The 13,095-nt window shown below is 39.1% G+C and overlaps 1 protein-coding gene across 1 annotated transcript; it reads left to right on the top strand.

The window, feature by feature from the left end:
• Positions 1–260: 260 nt before the first annotated feature.
• On the top strand, positions 261–13,095 carry urb1 (URB1 ribosome biogenesis homolog). The gene is made up of 39 exons (XM_041994744.1): positions 261–500; positions 624–763; positions 846–997; positions 1,082–1,208; positions 1,306–1,402; positions 1,479–1,564; positions 1,642–1,767; positions 1,865–1,995; positions 2,077–2,272; positions 2,348–2,485; positions 2,600–2,773; positions 2,854–2,986; positions 3,086–3,208; positions 3,299–3,411; positions 3,525–3,647; positions 4,048–4,164; positions 4,268–4,406; positions 4,494–4,652; positions 4,844–5,043; positions 5,142–5,360; positions 5,438–5,623; positions 5,736–6,573; positions 6,693–6,897; positions 6,985–7,171; positions 7,246–7,304; positions 7,416–7,603; positions 7,716–7,826; positions 7,901–7,964; positions 8,081–8,249; positions 8,530–8,632; positions 8,723–8,883; positions 8,976–9,087; positions 9,279–9,385; positions 9,615–9,758; positions 9,918–10,027; positions 10,134–10,337; positions 10,458–10,699; positions 11,191–11,769; positions 12,458–13,095. The coding sequence occupies exons 1-39, from the start codon at positions 374–376 to the stop codon at positions 12,646–12,648; spliced, it is 6,780 nt and encodes a 2,259-aa protein (XP_041850678.1). The 5' UTR covers positions 261–373; the 3' UTR covers positions 12,649–13,095.

Raw genomic sequence — 13,095 nt, 5'->3', positions numbered from 1 at the left:
TCACCTCCCGTCTTGTGCCATTCAAATACTCCTTCTTGTTTACTGTTTGCCCATTAAATTATATTTGTTACTGTAACTTACATAGATCCACAATTCTTTAAGTTGTTATATTAATTCTTTATTTTATATAATGTCTATATTAGAAAATTACAGCTTTTATGCAGCGACAATGCAGCAGTTTGCTTTGTGAGGAGAAAAAACAATGCGGAACTATACTTTCGGCAGCAAATGTTTCCTTACGGATGACTAGTCTAAGGGAAGATTTTCTGTTTATACTACAACGTGCGTCAGGCTGACGGCATTTCTTAAAACAGAGTTGTGAAATATGACAAACTTGAACAGTTAGACATTAATAGCTATTTTTGTCTAAACAATGGGTAAAAAGCGCAGCAGCGAAGTCTCGGCGGAGACAGGAGTTCCGGTGAAAAAAGAAAAAGCTCCGGAGTTCAATGGAACTGAATTTAAAGCCATGCTGAAAGGTCCCACCACAGCCATGAAGGGTAAGTATGTTTCTAAGTTTGAGAGGTGAAAAGAGGTTAATACAAATAATTGTAAAAAAAAAAGAATGTTATGTATTTTATTGTCCATAATCTTTTGTCCGGTCTTTTGATTTATGACTGCAGGACTGGAGAAATTCATATCGGTTGCGAAGAAGCTGCCACGCTCTGACCTGTATGATGTGGTTGAGGGTTATGTTAAAATCTCAGTGGAGTGTGCAGAAATATTAAAACTGCTAGAAGGAGCAAAGCACACAGAGAACGAAGTAAGCTGAAGTGCACGCGTACGTGAAACTGACTTTCTGCAGAATAATCTGTGTAATGAAACCTTTTCTTTTTTTTCCCCAGATGATGCTGATTTTTGAGAGCTTGCAAATAATACTTCTAAGGACAGCCAGTGACCTCTCCCACTTCAGTATGGTTGGCAATACAATAGTGAAAAAGATATCTTCTAACTACATGAAGCTTTTGCAAGGGTCTTTCAATTCAGCAAATCACAGGTAGATCGAATTACATCAATGCATTGTCAGCTCGCCACATTTTTTCTGTCCATAGCCATAAGTTGTGTTAACTGTTGTAAACAGGTTTGTCCAGCAGTGCCTCAGTCTGCTATCTGCCATGGTGTCTCAGGGTGCAGAAGCTGCGAGAGAGGTCTTCAGTCAGCTAAACATTAAAGCTCTGTCTGGGCTGGCAAAAAGAAAGGATAAAAGGGTGCGCCACCGTTTTCGTATTTTCAATATACACTGCGTGTCATAATTTATCAAATACTGTAAATATATGGAGTCCTTAATTTTTTTCCTTTGTTCAGGGTAAACCTGATGTCCGCCTGGCTTTTATTCAGTTTGTGCTGTCCTTTTTGGTCTCTGGTTCTGGTGCAACTATTGGACAAATATTAGAGGTTAAAGGTAAGAATTACACACGAGTTAAAATTCACACAGAGTAACTTCAGTGTGTGGATAACTTTTTTATTTTATGGACTAGAGCTGCTGCCACACATCTTGAATACGGGTGTGAAGGAGGACAGGATTTCCACAGTCAATCTGATTTTGTCCACATTAAAGACTAGAGTAAGAGCTTTGCAATTTATGAATTTAAATAAAAAATTATTTTGCATTTGCTTAAATATTTATGTTTTCTTCGACAGATCGTGCTTAACAAAGCCATTAGTAAAACCCAGAAAGTCCGCTTTTTCACTGCTGCTGTATTGGCCAACATTGCATCTCTGTACAAGTGGAATGGGATTGTAGATGCACGCATTGATGATAAGATAGTAAGTTACTGACTTGTTCTCATGCACAGAAATGCTGTCATCCAAATTTGCTTTATAAGTTGTGCATCTCATTTCTATTTAATCGTGCCTTCACAAGACAGAGGAGTTTTCAGATTCTGCTGGATTATCAGTCGTCCGGGAACTTGTTCACAGCTTTCTTCTTGACCTGTGTTGCTCCCGGAAGCATGGAATCAGCTTTCATGATGCCAGCTTTGGTACAGCTAGCAGGTAAGTAATTCATGTTTCAAGTTTGCTTTTTACTTCTCTCAAGACTCCCTATGCTGACTGAATATTTTACTTTGTCTGTAGAGCTGGGAATCTTGTGTTGCTTCAGTTCTTGGTTGGGCTGAAACAAGCGAATGAGGATGAGTTGGTGGCAGACCTGCTGGTGAATGTACTAAAAGCCAGCCCTGACATTTTGTCCAGATACTTCAAGGAAACTCAGTATTCTTATACCCCACGCCTCAGAAGTGCCTGGCAAGACAATGTCAAGTTACTTAAAAAGGTAATTATTGATTGTATAGTTGTCTGTTTGCAAAGATGTGTGGTTTTAAAAGTGATCTGTATATTTCCATTTAAGATCTACGAGGCTCAGCCAGAGATTTCCACAATCTTTCAGACTCGTGAAGTGATCCCTTTGTCTCGTCTGCTCAACATGATTATGGTGACATCTCTACCCCCAGTCTGTAACAAGACTTTCTTCACACAGGGCCTCAGTGTAAGTGACTTAACTTTGTGTTGTAAATTATTTTAGTCAACATTTTTCTTTTCTTTTTTTTTTTTATTTTGTTTTTAAAGGAAAATGTTGAATATGTCTTTATTTGAATGACAGCTTTCCAACCCTGCAGTCCAGCTTACAACTGTATCCATGATGAATTTCATCTTGAAACGAGCCAAAAAGAATATGGAATATCTTTTGGACAAGACTGTGTGGTACAAGTCAGATGTATACACTGTTGACATGATGGAGGAATTGGTACAGCAATACAGGGAGTCACTCAGCAAGGTATGCTCATGCTAACTCATGCTAACAATAGCGATGCACTTTCAGATGCTGTAATTAATATTTTCACTTGTCTGTTTCAGATTTTGCCCGACATGACAGGCATAGTTTCAAGATGGCAGTCACTCAGCAAGAAGGAGAAAGTTGATGGTGATGATAACGAGGCTAAAAGTGGGGGCAATGCTGAACTGACAGATGATAAAAATCAGCTGTCTGGTAATAATCTCAAGCGCATATATTTTATTTGCTCTTATAAATCTTTTAAAACAAAATGGATCAATGTCACTTGACTGGCTCGTGTACTTTGTTTCGCAGTTACTGAGACAGCTGAGGTCATTCTGCTGAAGGCTTTGATTCTTCAGGTCATGTGTCTTTACCAGAAAGTGGTGCCACATCTGGTTGTTCAGTGCAAGTTTGACTTCAGCAAACTCCTGAAAGGTAATTTGTTGATATGATATGGCATTGATTAATGATGTAATTGTTTAAAAAAAATTACATTTACAGCTTAATAATTTCCATCCTATTTAGGGATTGTGTCAGAGAAAGGAATAAGAGATGAAGTTCCTCCAGTGCTGCAGTATCAGATACTGCAGTTGGCGTTGGATCTACCCGCAAAAAAATTTTCTTGGTTCCGCATACAGGTGAACAAGTTTTGTTCTGCCATTACTGTCTTTTTAATGAGGATTTGTTTATAACATACAACTTTGTAATTTGTGTGGTGTCTGATTTGTTCTACAATCTTTTTCTTAAACAGGATGCTGCAGACACAGAATCATCATCCAGAGAGAAGTCAGTACTTCACCTGCTTCTCAAGATGTTTGTTAACAGCTGCAACAGCAGCCACCTGAAATCCTCAACACAGAAGCTGGTTGTAAAGGTAAGAAAGATTTTCTGTTTTGCACTGTGCTGTGAGCATCCACTTAATGTAAGTTACACGTCATTTAGATTCTTTAGATAACACAAAATCTTCTCTCCAAGCAAGAATTAGATTAGGCTTGGAGCTTTGTTTTGGTTTATTTTCCCATATTTGCACCATATTGATCAAGTTGGGTTATAAAACTATAAATATGATATAGCATTGAATCTAGGGCAAAGAATAATTTAAAAACAGTATATTTGTTTGAAGTCCGTCAACTGTGTCAGTCCTCAGAAAAAAAAGTTTCCATAATGATCACAGGAACCTGAAGTGATAAAGACATGAAATGCTGGAGTGAAAGCTTTATGTTGCTGTTTTCAGGACAAATAACCACTCTTCTTTTTTCCTGAAATATGTTCAGGTGCTTAAGGACACTGGGGTATTTGAGCACAATTTGACTGAACTTGAGATCTGGCTTTACCAGCTCAGCAAGCTAGAACCAAACCAACAAGACTCTGTTATCCAGTTCTTGGAAAGGGCAAGTCTTTGGTTCTGATATATATCTGTTGCACCATTGGCTAGAAAAAATAAAACATTTTGAAACTGTAAGTTATAGTTGACATGCCTGCCTCTTATTCTAGGTGTTGGTTAAATTGGTTTGCAGTTCCTACGAATACACAGATAAAGTTGCCAGCCTCGTCCAGGAGGCAGCTAATCTGCAAACCAATCTGAGTAGCCAGGAGGGCGACGCAACCAGCATCCCAGTTTCACACATTGATGGTGAAGATTAAAATATAAAACCAAACTTCAAATATGTCTTTAAATCTTCGTCTTTTGAAATCTGACCCAGATGTGAATATCTTTCAGATGTCTTGGACATGCTGGATGTCATCATGGAGGGTAATGATGGTGAGATGGAGGAGTTTGGGCCATCTCTGAGTGAAGACCTCATTACCCAAACATTTCCCTTCAGTGCTTTGGTTCCTGCTGCTCTGGAGGCTCGAAACAAACTGTCCGCAGACAAAGGTAAAATAAACAGTACACTTACTGTCCAGCATCACCAATTTTTGGAGTTGAAAGTCTTTCTCTGACTTTCCTTCGAATATAGATTTTTCTATACGCTTTAAAAGAGATTTGAATCATATTAATAGTTTATTTAAAAAGTAAAGGGTGTGTATGTTGTGATTTTGGTGAACATCTGCCTTTTCATCCCGTAGGGGTGGTATGTGAATACTTGTCTGCAGTGTTCTCAGATGTGCTGCACTGTCAGAGAGAGCCGTTCCCGCTCTGTGTGGCTCTGCAGCAGTACGATAAAGAGCTTGTATCCTCTGGACTCCCGGCTTGTAATCATCCATCTATTATGCGCTTTCATCATTATTACTCCAGATGGCTACCACAGCAGTGCCGTGAGGAACTGGTCAGTTTTTTTTGGTGCCATAAAGAAGTGTCACAAACATGTTATTTTTAAATTCAGACAATTTACAGTCATTTGTTTTATTCCCCTTTTTTTTGCAGTTCAAGTCTTCTGAACACCCTTCAGGTGGGTTGTCACCCCCTACTTCATTCTCTGCACTAATGCAAGCTGCTTATGTCCAAGAGCCAAGCTCTTTACTTAAGGACAGCTTCAAGAAAAATGCAAAAGAAGCTCTAGCTTCCACAGCACTGGACGAATTTCCAGTTGCAATCAAGCAGATTTTACTTTACATCAAATCAACAGTGGAAAACTTCAGCACGGTAAGTGCGCCAAACAAGTTTATTCAGTAAATTGTTAAGCATGAAGTATACACAATTCATCTTAATATGTTGCACAGTTTTCCAAAGATGTTGGAGCTGCTCTTCTGGAGACCTTAATGGAAATGCTCCAAGATATAGTGACTAAAGTGCTAGGCTTTGATGAGACTAAAAACTCTGAGCCAGAACCAGAACAAGCTCAAGAAGAATCTGATCTCTTTTCGGACCTCAACCAGTCACAGACAGTGGAAACCAAAAGGGAGCAGGTTTGAGAATTTTTTTTTTCTTCTACTGTGATTTTATTTGACAGTTTTTTTCTATCTATTTTAATTCTTCTATTTTATGTCTGGATTCTGATATGAAGCCTTCTGTATTTAGATCCTCGTTTCAGCTTTAGCCTCCATCTTCAGGCATCCATGTTTAGAGCAGTGGTTTCTGGCTCTGGAGCTATCTGCATTACCTCCTCACTCTCTGAACCCTGTTCGACTAAAACATCTGTGTGCTCAGCTGACTGAAAACATTGTGACCCTATTGAAGATCAGTGCTCCCACTCTTTGTGAACTGGGTCACCTGGAGCTTCTCTGTAGCTACATGGGGTCCCTAGAAAGAGCTGCTCTTAAGGAATTAATGGAAAGGGGTTCTCAACCTCCAAAGACACATTCCAGAACTTTTCAGGCACTCTTGTCTTTGCACAATTACATGGATTCCAGTAGTCTGAGATTAGTGCTTTCCAGGTTGCTAGTTCTTCCACATGAAAGTCTCATCTGTCCCAGCAGCACAGGGAAGCAGTCTGAGCTCAGCAGTTATGGCCATGTAGTCCTGCAAATTCTCACACAGTGTAAAACTACATCTTACCAGAACCATGGCACATTTTTGACACAATCACACCTCCACGGCCTGGGCACCCTTGTCCTGTCCTGCTCCAGCCCTGAGCTAGAGGCTTTCCTGCTCCAGACCCTGGCCAGTGAGCCAGGCTCTGCCAAACTTATCCAGACTGATGTGCTGTTGCACTGCCTACAAAAACCTCTCCCAGATGCTCTGGCGGTCAGCTCTTTGCTGCTGCAGAACTGCTCCTCTCACCGTCTCTGCTTTGAGATGTGGTGCCTAGAGCCTGCGAACATGGACAAGCTATTAAAAGAGTCAGAAGCCTTCCTCCCGCTGATTAATACGTATTTACAGGAAGCAACTAAAGAGGATCCAGCCCGACCCAAAGATGGTGTGTGCTTTAAGTAATTCTCTATTATGTCAAAGTATATGAATTTATGTCTGTCTTTGTCTTTTCTCATTGCCACGTCTGTATTAATTTGGATATTTTTGAAATGTTGTTTTTCTTAGTTCAAAAAAACGTATTAAAAGTCTTGATGGACGCACTGCTTGGCAAATTATCCGTGTGTATTTTGGGAAACCTGAGAACGGACTCTGGAGCCCTGCTGGTAGAGACTGTTTCAAAGCTGCTAAAGCTCTCTGCAGACATCATAGACATCTGGGATTTTATCAACAATCTTCCCAATGCTCTTCAAAATGTGGACAGTTTTGAAAGGTAAAACATAGAGTATGGCCGTAAGAAAATAGTTTATTACTTTCAGAAGTTTTAACTAAATGTTTTGGTTATTTAATTTTTTTTTAGATGGCAACTGGTAGATGTTATTAAAGAGAAACTTGCTGACTACCCAGAGGAACAAGAAGTATGGAGGAGGTCTGTCACTGGTGCAGCCCTGAAGTGTCTCATAGCCTCATACTGTCAATCAAAAGACCAGACTGCTTCCCCATCAGACCAGGAGCACAGCATGTTAAAAAGACTGCAGCAACTCCTTGTGAGTTTGTTTTCCTCATACATTGTGCATTTATGAGTCTTATTTTTGCATTTCATGATGTTTTTTTTTAACAGACATCAGCTGAAGAAGTGAACGCAACTGAGTGGAACAGTTTTGTCAAAAATGGACTAAAGTATGGATATCTATCTAAAGCTATTCTTTTTATTATTTAGTAGTCTAACACTATATTTACTATATTCATATTTCATTTATTTATGACCTAAAATATCCTTAAACACTCCAGGTATCGTTATCAAGATCACCATTTCCTGCACACACTGAGCAGCCTGGTGGAGCTGGTATATGGGAGTAAAGAAGTACAGAAGGATCTGATACCTTTATCCACACTACACATGATGGTCACCAGCCATTCTCAGTTCCTGCCCTCCATGCTGGACTCCAATGATGAGCCCAGCAGGGGTCGAACCAAAGGTCCATTTCATGAAACAGAGCATTGCAAAGTTGAGGCCATCCCTCTTTTTTTTTCTTTTCTCTTTTTTATTCTTTATTGATAACAAACACACTTATTTTGCTGTGATTTCAGAGGCGCTAGTATCACTTCTTTTTTGTCTGGTGAAAAAGTGCCCAGCAGTTTGTAATGTCAATCATTTTGTCGTGCTTTTGGGAGCATATGGAGCTACACTATCAACATCAGGTAAACAGATCCTCCAGGGATAAATCAGAATGCGCTTTTTTATTTTTCATTTAACAGAATATTTTGTTTTATAGATCAGAAACTGCTACTGCTTCTCCAGGAATATGAACGAAACCAAGTCAGTCTGCTTAAATATCAGTAAGTTATATTTACTTTTTTTATGCTGAGCCTGTAAAAAAGTATTGCTTGTTTCAAACAGTCGCTCATGTTTTTTTTTTTTTTTTTTTTTTTTCTTCTCTCTATCTAATATACAGGTCGTTTATGTGGGGCCCTGCTGCTGTGGAGCATCACAAGACCAGGAAAAGCCTGGGTGCATCTCTCTGGAAGCAGACGAGCTCAGACGACGTGTTGGCTCTGCTTAACGTAGACAGGATGCTCCAAACTGTTTCCAAGTTTCCACAGCAACGCTGCATCATCCCGCAGGTTGAGTTTGAATCGCAATTATTTTTCTAGTTTTAAAGTTACTCTAAAGAATTAGACCAATGAATATCAAGGCATATGTTCACAACCCCACCCCCATTCCTCCCTAAACTCTTCAAAATTGGTGTGTAAATTTTCAAGAGCAGTTGTGATTTTTTTTTTTTTCTTTTTTTGTATGTAATGTTAAATATAAAGTGCTCTCAGATATAGAACATCTTTTGGGAAAATGTGCTTCTTTATTTAATGAAGGGGATTTTAATACACTATTTTGCCCAACTTTTAGGATAGACAGGAGCTGCTGTACAGTAACAATGCAGTGAAGGACCTTGGGAATTTGTATGATCCCTGCTTTCTTTTGCCTTTATTCAGCGTCATACTGAAGCCAGGTAGGATGTTTGACTGCTTGTTATCACCCAGTAAAATAAGCTAGTCATCAGTGCCTTTAACTGTTACATTTTTCTTCATCTGTGTGACAGAGTGTGTTATTGACTGCCACAAGTTTGTATCCAGCCACGCTCTTGGAGTAACTGTAACGGCTCTAAGTAGCTACGACCCAAAATTGAGGGCGGCAGCGTACCACGTCCTTACCTGTTTTTACCAACACCTGGAGGCTGCTCGGTTCAGAGAGAAAAGACAGGTAAATTGTTTGTGAGGTTTTCTGTAAGCATTCAAATATTGTGTTCAGAAATCGCCTCCTGAAACCTTGTTGCTTTTTTTCTTGTCAAACAGCTGCTATACTTGATGGACATGGTCAAGAATGGAATTCCACAGCAGAATCAAAGACTACCGTTTGTTATGACCACTTACATCTCTAAAGTAGCCCAGCAAATGCTTAAACCTGGTGTGTAATTATAGACTTTTTCCTGACTTGTCCTTCATACTGAAGGTTTTGGTCAATATTTGTGTTAGACTGAGTCAAACAAATCAGGAACTCCCTTTTTGTGTGCTTTATTCCTTGTACTTTAGTACAATATTGTGTTAATGTATCTTTCAGTGTAACTGACCTTTACCTTGTCCTACTTGTATTTCTAGAGGACCACATGTACGTGGTGTTGAACAGGTTTCTGTTATCCCACCAGAGTTTGGACTTCAGAAGAGTCCCTGAATTCTTCAAGCTATTTTTTAGCTTTGACTTGGAGGTAAATTCTAACATGAAACTGTTGAGCACATTGTTTGTGTTTTGTAGTGTGCAAGTTATTTATAACATCAGGCAGATGTTAGTTAAAATAAATAATAAAATCACTGCTTAAGTAATCCTTTCTTGTGCCAACAAAGTGTAACCTTTTATCTGTTTGCTCAGGTCAGGCATTTTTAGACTGATATCTGTTTCTGTGATCTGTGGAAGTGTGACTTTTACTTGTCTTGCAGCACAAAGTGGAACGTGAGTGGATCCTGGATGTGCTTGAGGAAGGGATAAGTGATGGACACTGTTACGAACTGTGCAACCAGCAACGCATCTTTCAGATCCTTTTAGGCTTCAGTAGCAGCCCACTGTGTGATGAACACTTCGAGGTACACACAGCTGTAAACACAGTTCTTCAGCTCATTATTAGTCATGAGTCAAGAGTGACACCAGAGATGAATTAGTTAAATGTGAAGTAGCAAAAAAAAAAAAAAATCAAGACAAGCATTTAAACCTAAAAACATTTTTTCTGAAAACTTTTCACGCAGGCACAAATCATCAGGGTGTTGTGCCACGCTGCCCGTGTGACAAAAGCGACTTGTAGGCTCACGAAGAGCTGTGGGCTCCTGAGTTGGCTAATACAAGTAGTTGAAAAAAAGTAAGGCGTACATTTTTTGCTGTTAACTTGGTTGTTATTATAAGCATAAAAGCATAAAATAATCTGCTTGGTCTGTTTCATATTTGCTACATCATGTCCTCTTCAGGAAACTAAACCAGCAGCTGCTCTGTGCCATCATTGAGCTCCTCCACATGCTGTGGTTTACTATCCTTGCGCAGAAAGAGAAGAAGTTTGATGAAGCTAACATGTCATCTACTGAGGAGAAGCCTCGGGGCTTAGTGAAATGTCTCCCACTCCCACTCATTAATGAATTCCTGTGTGTGACATCAGCTATTAGCAGACACCTCAGGTAAAGCAGCATAACCTCCAGATACTGAGTTTTTCTAGTGATGCTTCAGGCTGATTAAAACTGAGAAGTCAGAGTCTTTTGGTCAAGGATGCTTGTGTTTGTTTGCTGTTCCCCTTCCAGGTTGGGTGTGAAGGCCACTCAGCTCAGCTTGTTTGTGCAAACTCTTTGCTCTGTACTGATGCATCGTGGGACAGCTGTCAATGTAAACAAACAAGCTGACCGACTCACCCTCCATCAGCAGCCCCTCTCCTGCACTGAAACCCTCACTCCGCTTCGCTGCTGGGCCTCCTTGTCCAGCAGCACTGCCCTCATTACCCAAATACAAGCTTTGTCTGAAAAGCACAAAGTGAGGGAATTAATGGGTGAGTTCCTTCAAATGCTTTCTTTCTTTCCAAGTCATGGACAGAAAAGTTTAAACTCTCATAACTCTAGTCATAGTCTTCTAGTAAACCTTTGATGTGAGTTTTGAGTGGGTTAGCTTATAAGCCATTCATTACAAAAGAAAATGCACATTTCATAATTACACATTGTGGGGCCCGTTTTGTTTTAGCTTACCTAACCTAACCTCTGTTGCATTGTAGCTCTGCTGATTATACAAGACATTTTGGCTTTTAAAAATATATATGGAACCAAAAAAGCTGAAACTTATTTGGTATTTGGCTGTCATAGTCTACCCCAAAGCCAAACTTGCCATTAAATTTAAGCATAAGTGTTTTATTGCATGATGTGACTGTACATCTTATCGTTTTTATTTCTGTTAGCTTCTATAAATCTGAAATTTACAACTTAGTTACATAAAAACAGCATCATCCAATTTAAATAGAATAAAAAATGTTTTTATCTTCCTCTTCAGGGACGGGGAAGGATAAGGTCAGAGCTAAGAGCTACATTTCCTACACCCGCATTCGAGAAGAGAACCTGGCAAAGGACAACGAGACAGAGAGAGAAGAAGAAAGTCTCCTGGCAGAGTGTAAATCTTACCTCGGCAGGATCTTTGCTCACTGGGAACCTGCGTTTCACCTCTCAGAACCCCAGTCAGCTCTGCCAAGAGACAAACTGGATTCCAGTCAGTTGGCCAGTGATACTGCACACCTGCTTACAAAGTGGTCCCTGAGGTGGCTGGTGGAGGATTTGTATGATGAAAATAGGGTAAAAGAGTTTTTGCAGTGGTTTGAAAAAGCAGTGATAAAACACAAGGAAATCGTAAATGCTGTGATGCTCGACCTTGCCTTGAAAGCAGACCTCCTTCGGCTCTACCATCACACCTGCGAAGCTCAGTGTCACTCCAGCATTTCAGCAAGAACAGAAAGCATCCAGCTTTTTACCAACATAATGATCCACTTGCTGGAGACACAAGGCCACCTTCCAGAACTTCATGGGGTTGTGGTCTCTGCCTGCATGTCGGACACCACTCATGATCCATCTAGACAAGGTAGGACCCTGATTGCTTAATCACAAACTCTGTATCTGCAACTGTGAATACTAAACATATCTTTTCATGTAACTATACGACTTTTTCACTTTTTCACTTCAATTACTGAAAGATTTCTATTTTCTCTTAATTTGCCACCATAATGTAAAGAGACTGAAACTAAACTTAAATGTAAAAAATATTTTTGATTTGGATACCATCACAGCTACAGATCTGAAAGAAGATTCATTTATCTGTATTTGCTGGAAGTAAAATTAAAAAAAGTCCAGGTCAGCAGTTATTACTTAGCTCTGCAATATTGATTTTAGTTTCTGTTAGATATCAAATATGAAGGAGGTGGTGTTTGTACAAGAAAATAAACAAAAAAAAGACAATGCATGAAGTCAGATTGATTAATTCTGTTACTAGACATTATTGAAGAGCAAAGCACTCCAATTGTTTACAGAACACATAATATTGGCAGTAATCACAAAGAAGAAGCATCTGAAAGGCTCTCAAGCACGTGTGAGCTTACTTGATACGGATAAAAAGAAATATTTTAGTATAATGTAATAAATGCTGATTCAAACAAAGGAAAACAAAAAAGTATTGACACATTTATCTAAGATTATATGAAGCCACACAATGGCACTCAGTTATAAAAAAATTGTGATGCATGTGAATTAAACTCTTCTTCTCTTCTTTCCAGAAGCAGGACTGTCTCTGTTGTCACTGTACATCCATGAGTTGTGGAGCGGAGCAGCATCACCACAACTGTTCCTGTCTCATGTCACTTTGGTGATTAGAGCCAAGCACAAAAGAAAGAAAACCTCCAAATCACTGAAGAATCAAACAGCCGTTGAAGTCATCTGTAACAAAATCATCACAATGAAGAGTTAAAATGGATGATGGATACAATATCAGACCTCACATACTCTTTTTTTACTTTTGTTTTTTACTTAGTTTAAAGCAATTTAACACCATGTATGTAAAAAAAAATCCTGTTAATTACAAGCCTGTTTGTTAAAGTGCACATGTGAGCCCTGTAAAACCAAAAATGGGATTCTCTGGTTAAATAAAAAGAACGGGGAAAATGTACAGCTGTGTTTTCAATGAGTCACAATAATAAGCTCATTCTGGGGGTTTGATGCTCTCACACACTACAGTTTAAAGCACAAGTTAATGGTATCATTACCATTAAACAAATGTTACATAACCATGCACTTTGTAGGTGAAATGGTAGGGAAGATTAATCATTTGCTAAAACTATTTTTTAACCAACCTAGAAATCTTACTTAAAACATTGTTTCCCTCATTACATTTAATTTTTAATTTTTGTCATCTTAG

This window comes from Melanotaenia boesemani, chromosome 9, assembly GCF_017639745.1.
Source record: "Melanotaenia boesemani isolate fMelBoe1 chromosome 9, fMelBoe1.pri, whole genome shotgun sequence".
Taxonomy (NCBI): domain Eukaryota; kingdom Metazoa; phylum Chordata; class Actinopteri; order Atheriniformes; family Melanotaeniidae; genus Melanotaenia; species Melanotaenia boesemani.
This window is presented reverse-complemented; position numbering and strand designations above follow the sequence as displayed.

Coding starts and splice junctions, on each gene's coding strand:
- urb1 (XM_041994744.1), top strand. CDS start 374: ATGGGTAAAAAGCGCAGCAGCGAAGTCTCGGCGGAGACAGGAGTTCCG. Junction 1,403..1,478: donor ACAAATATTAGAGGTTAAAG/GTAAGAATTACA, acceptor TTTATGGACTAG/AGCTGCTGCCACACATCTTG. Junction 4,653..4,843: donor CAAACTGTCCGCAGACAAAG/GTAAAATAAACA, acceptor TTCATCCCGTAG/GGGTGGTATGTGAATACTTG.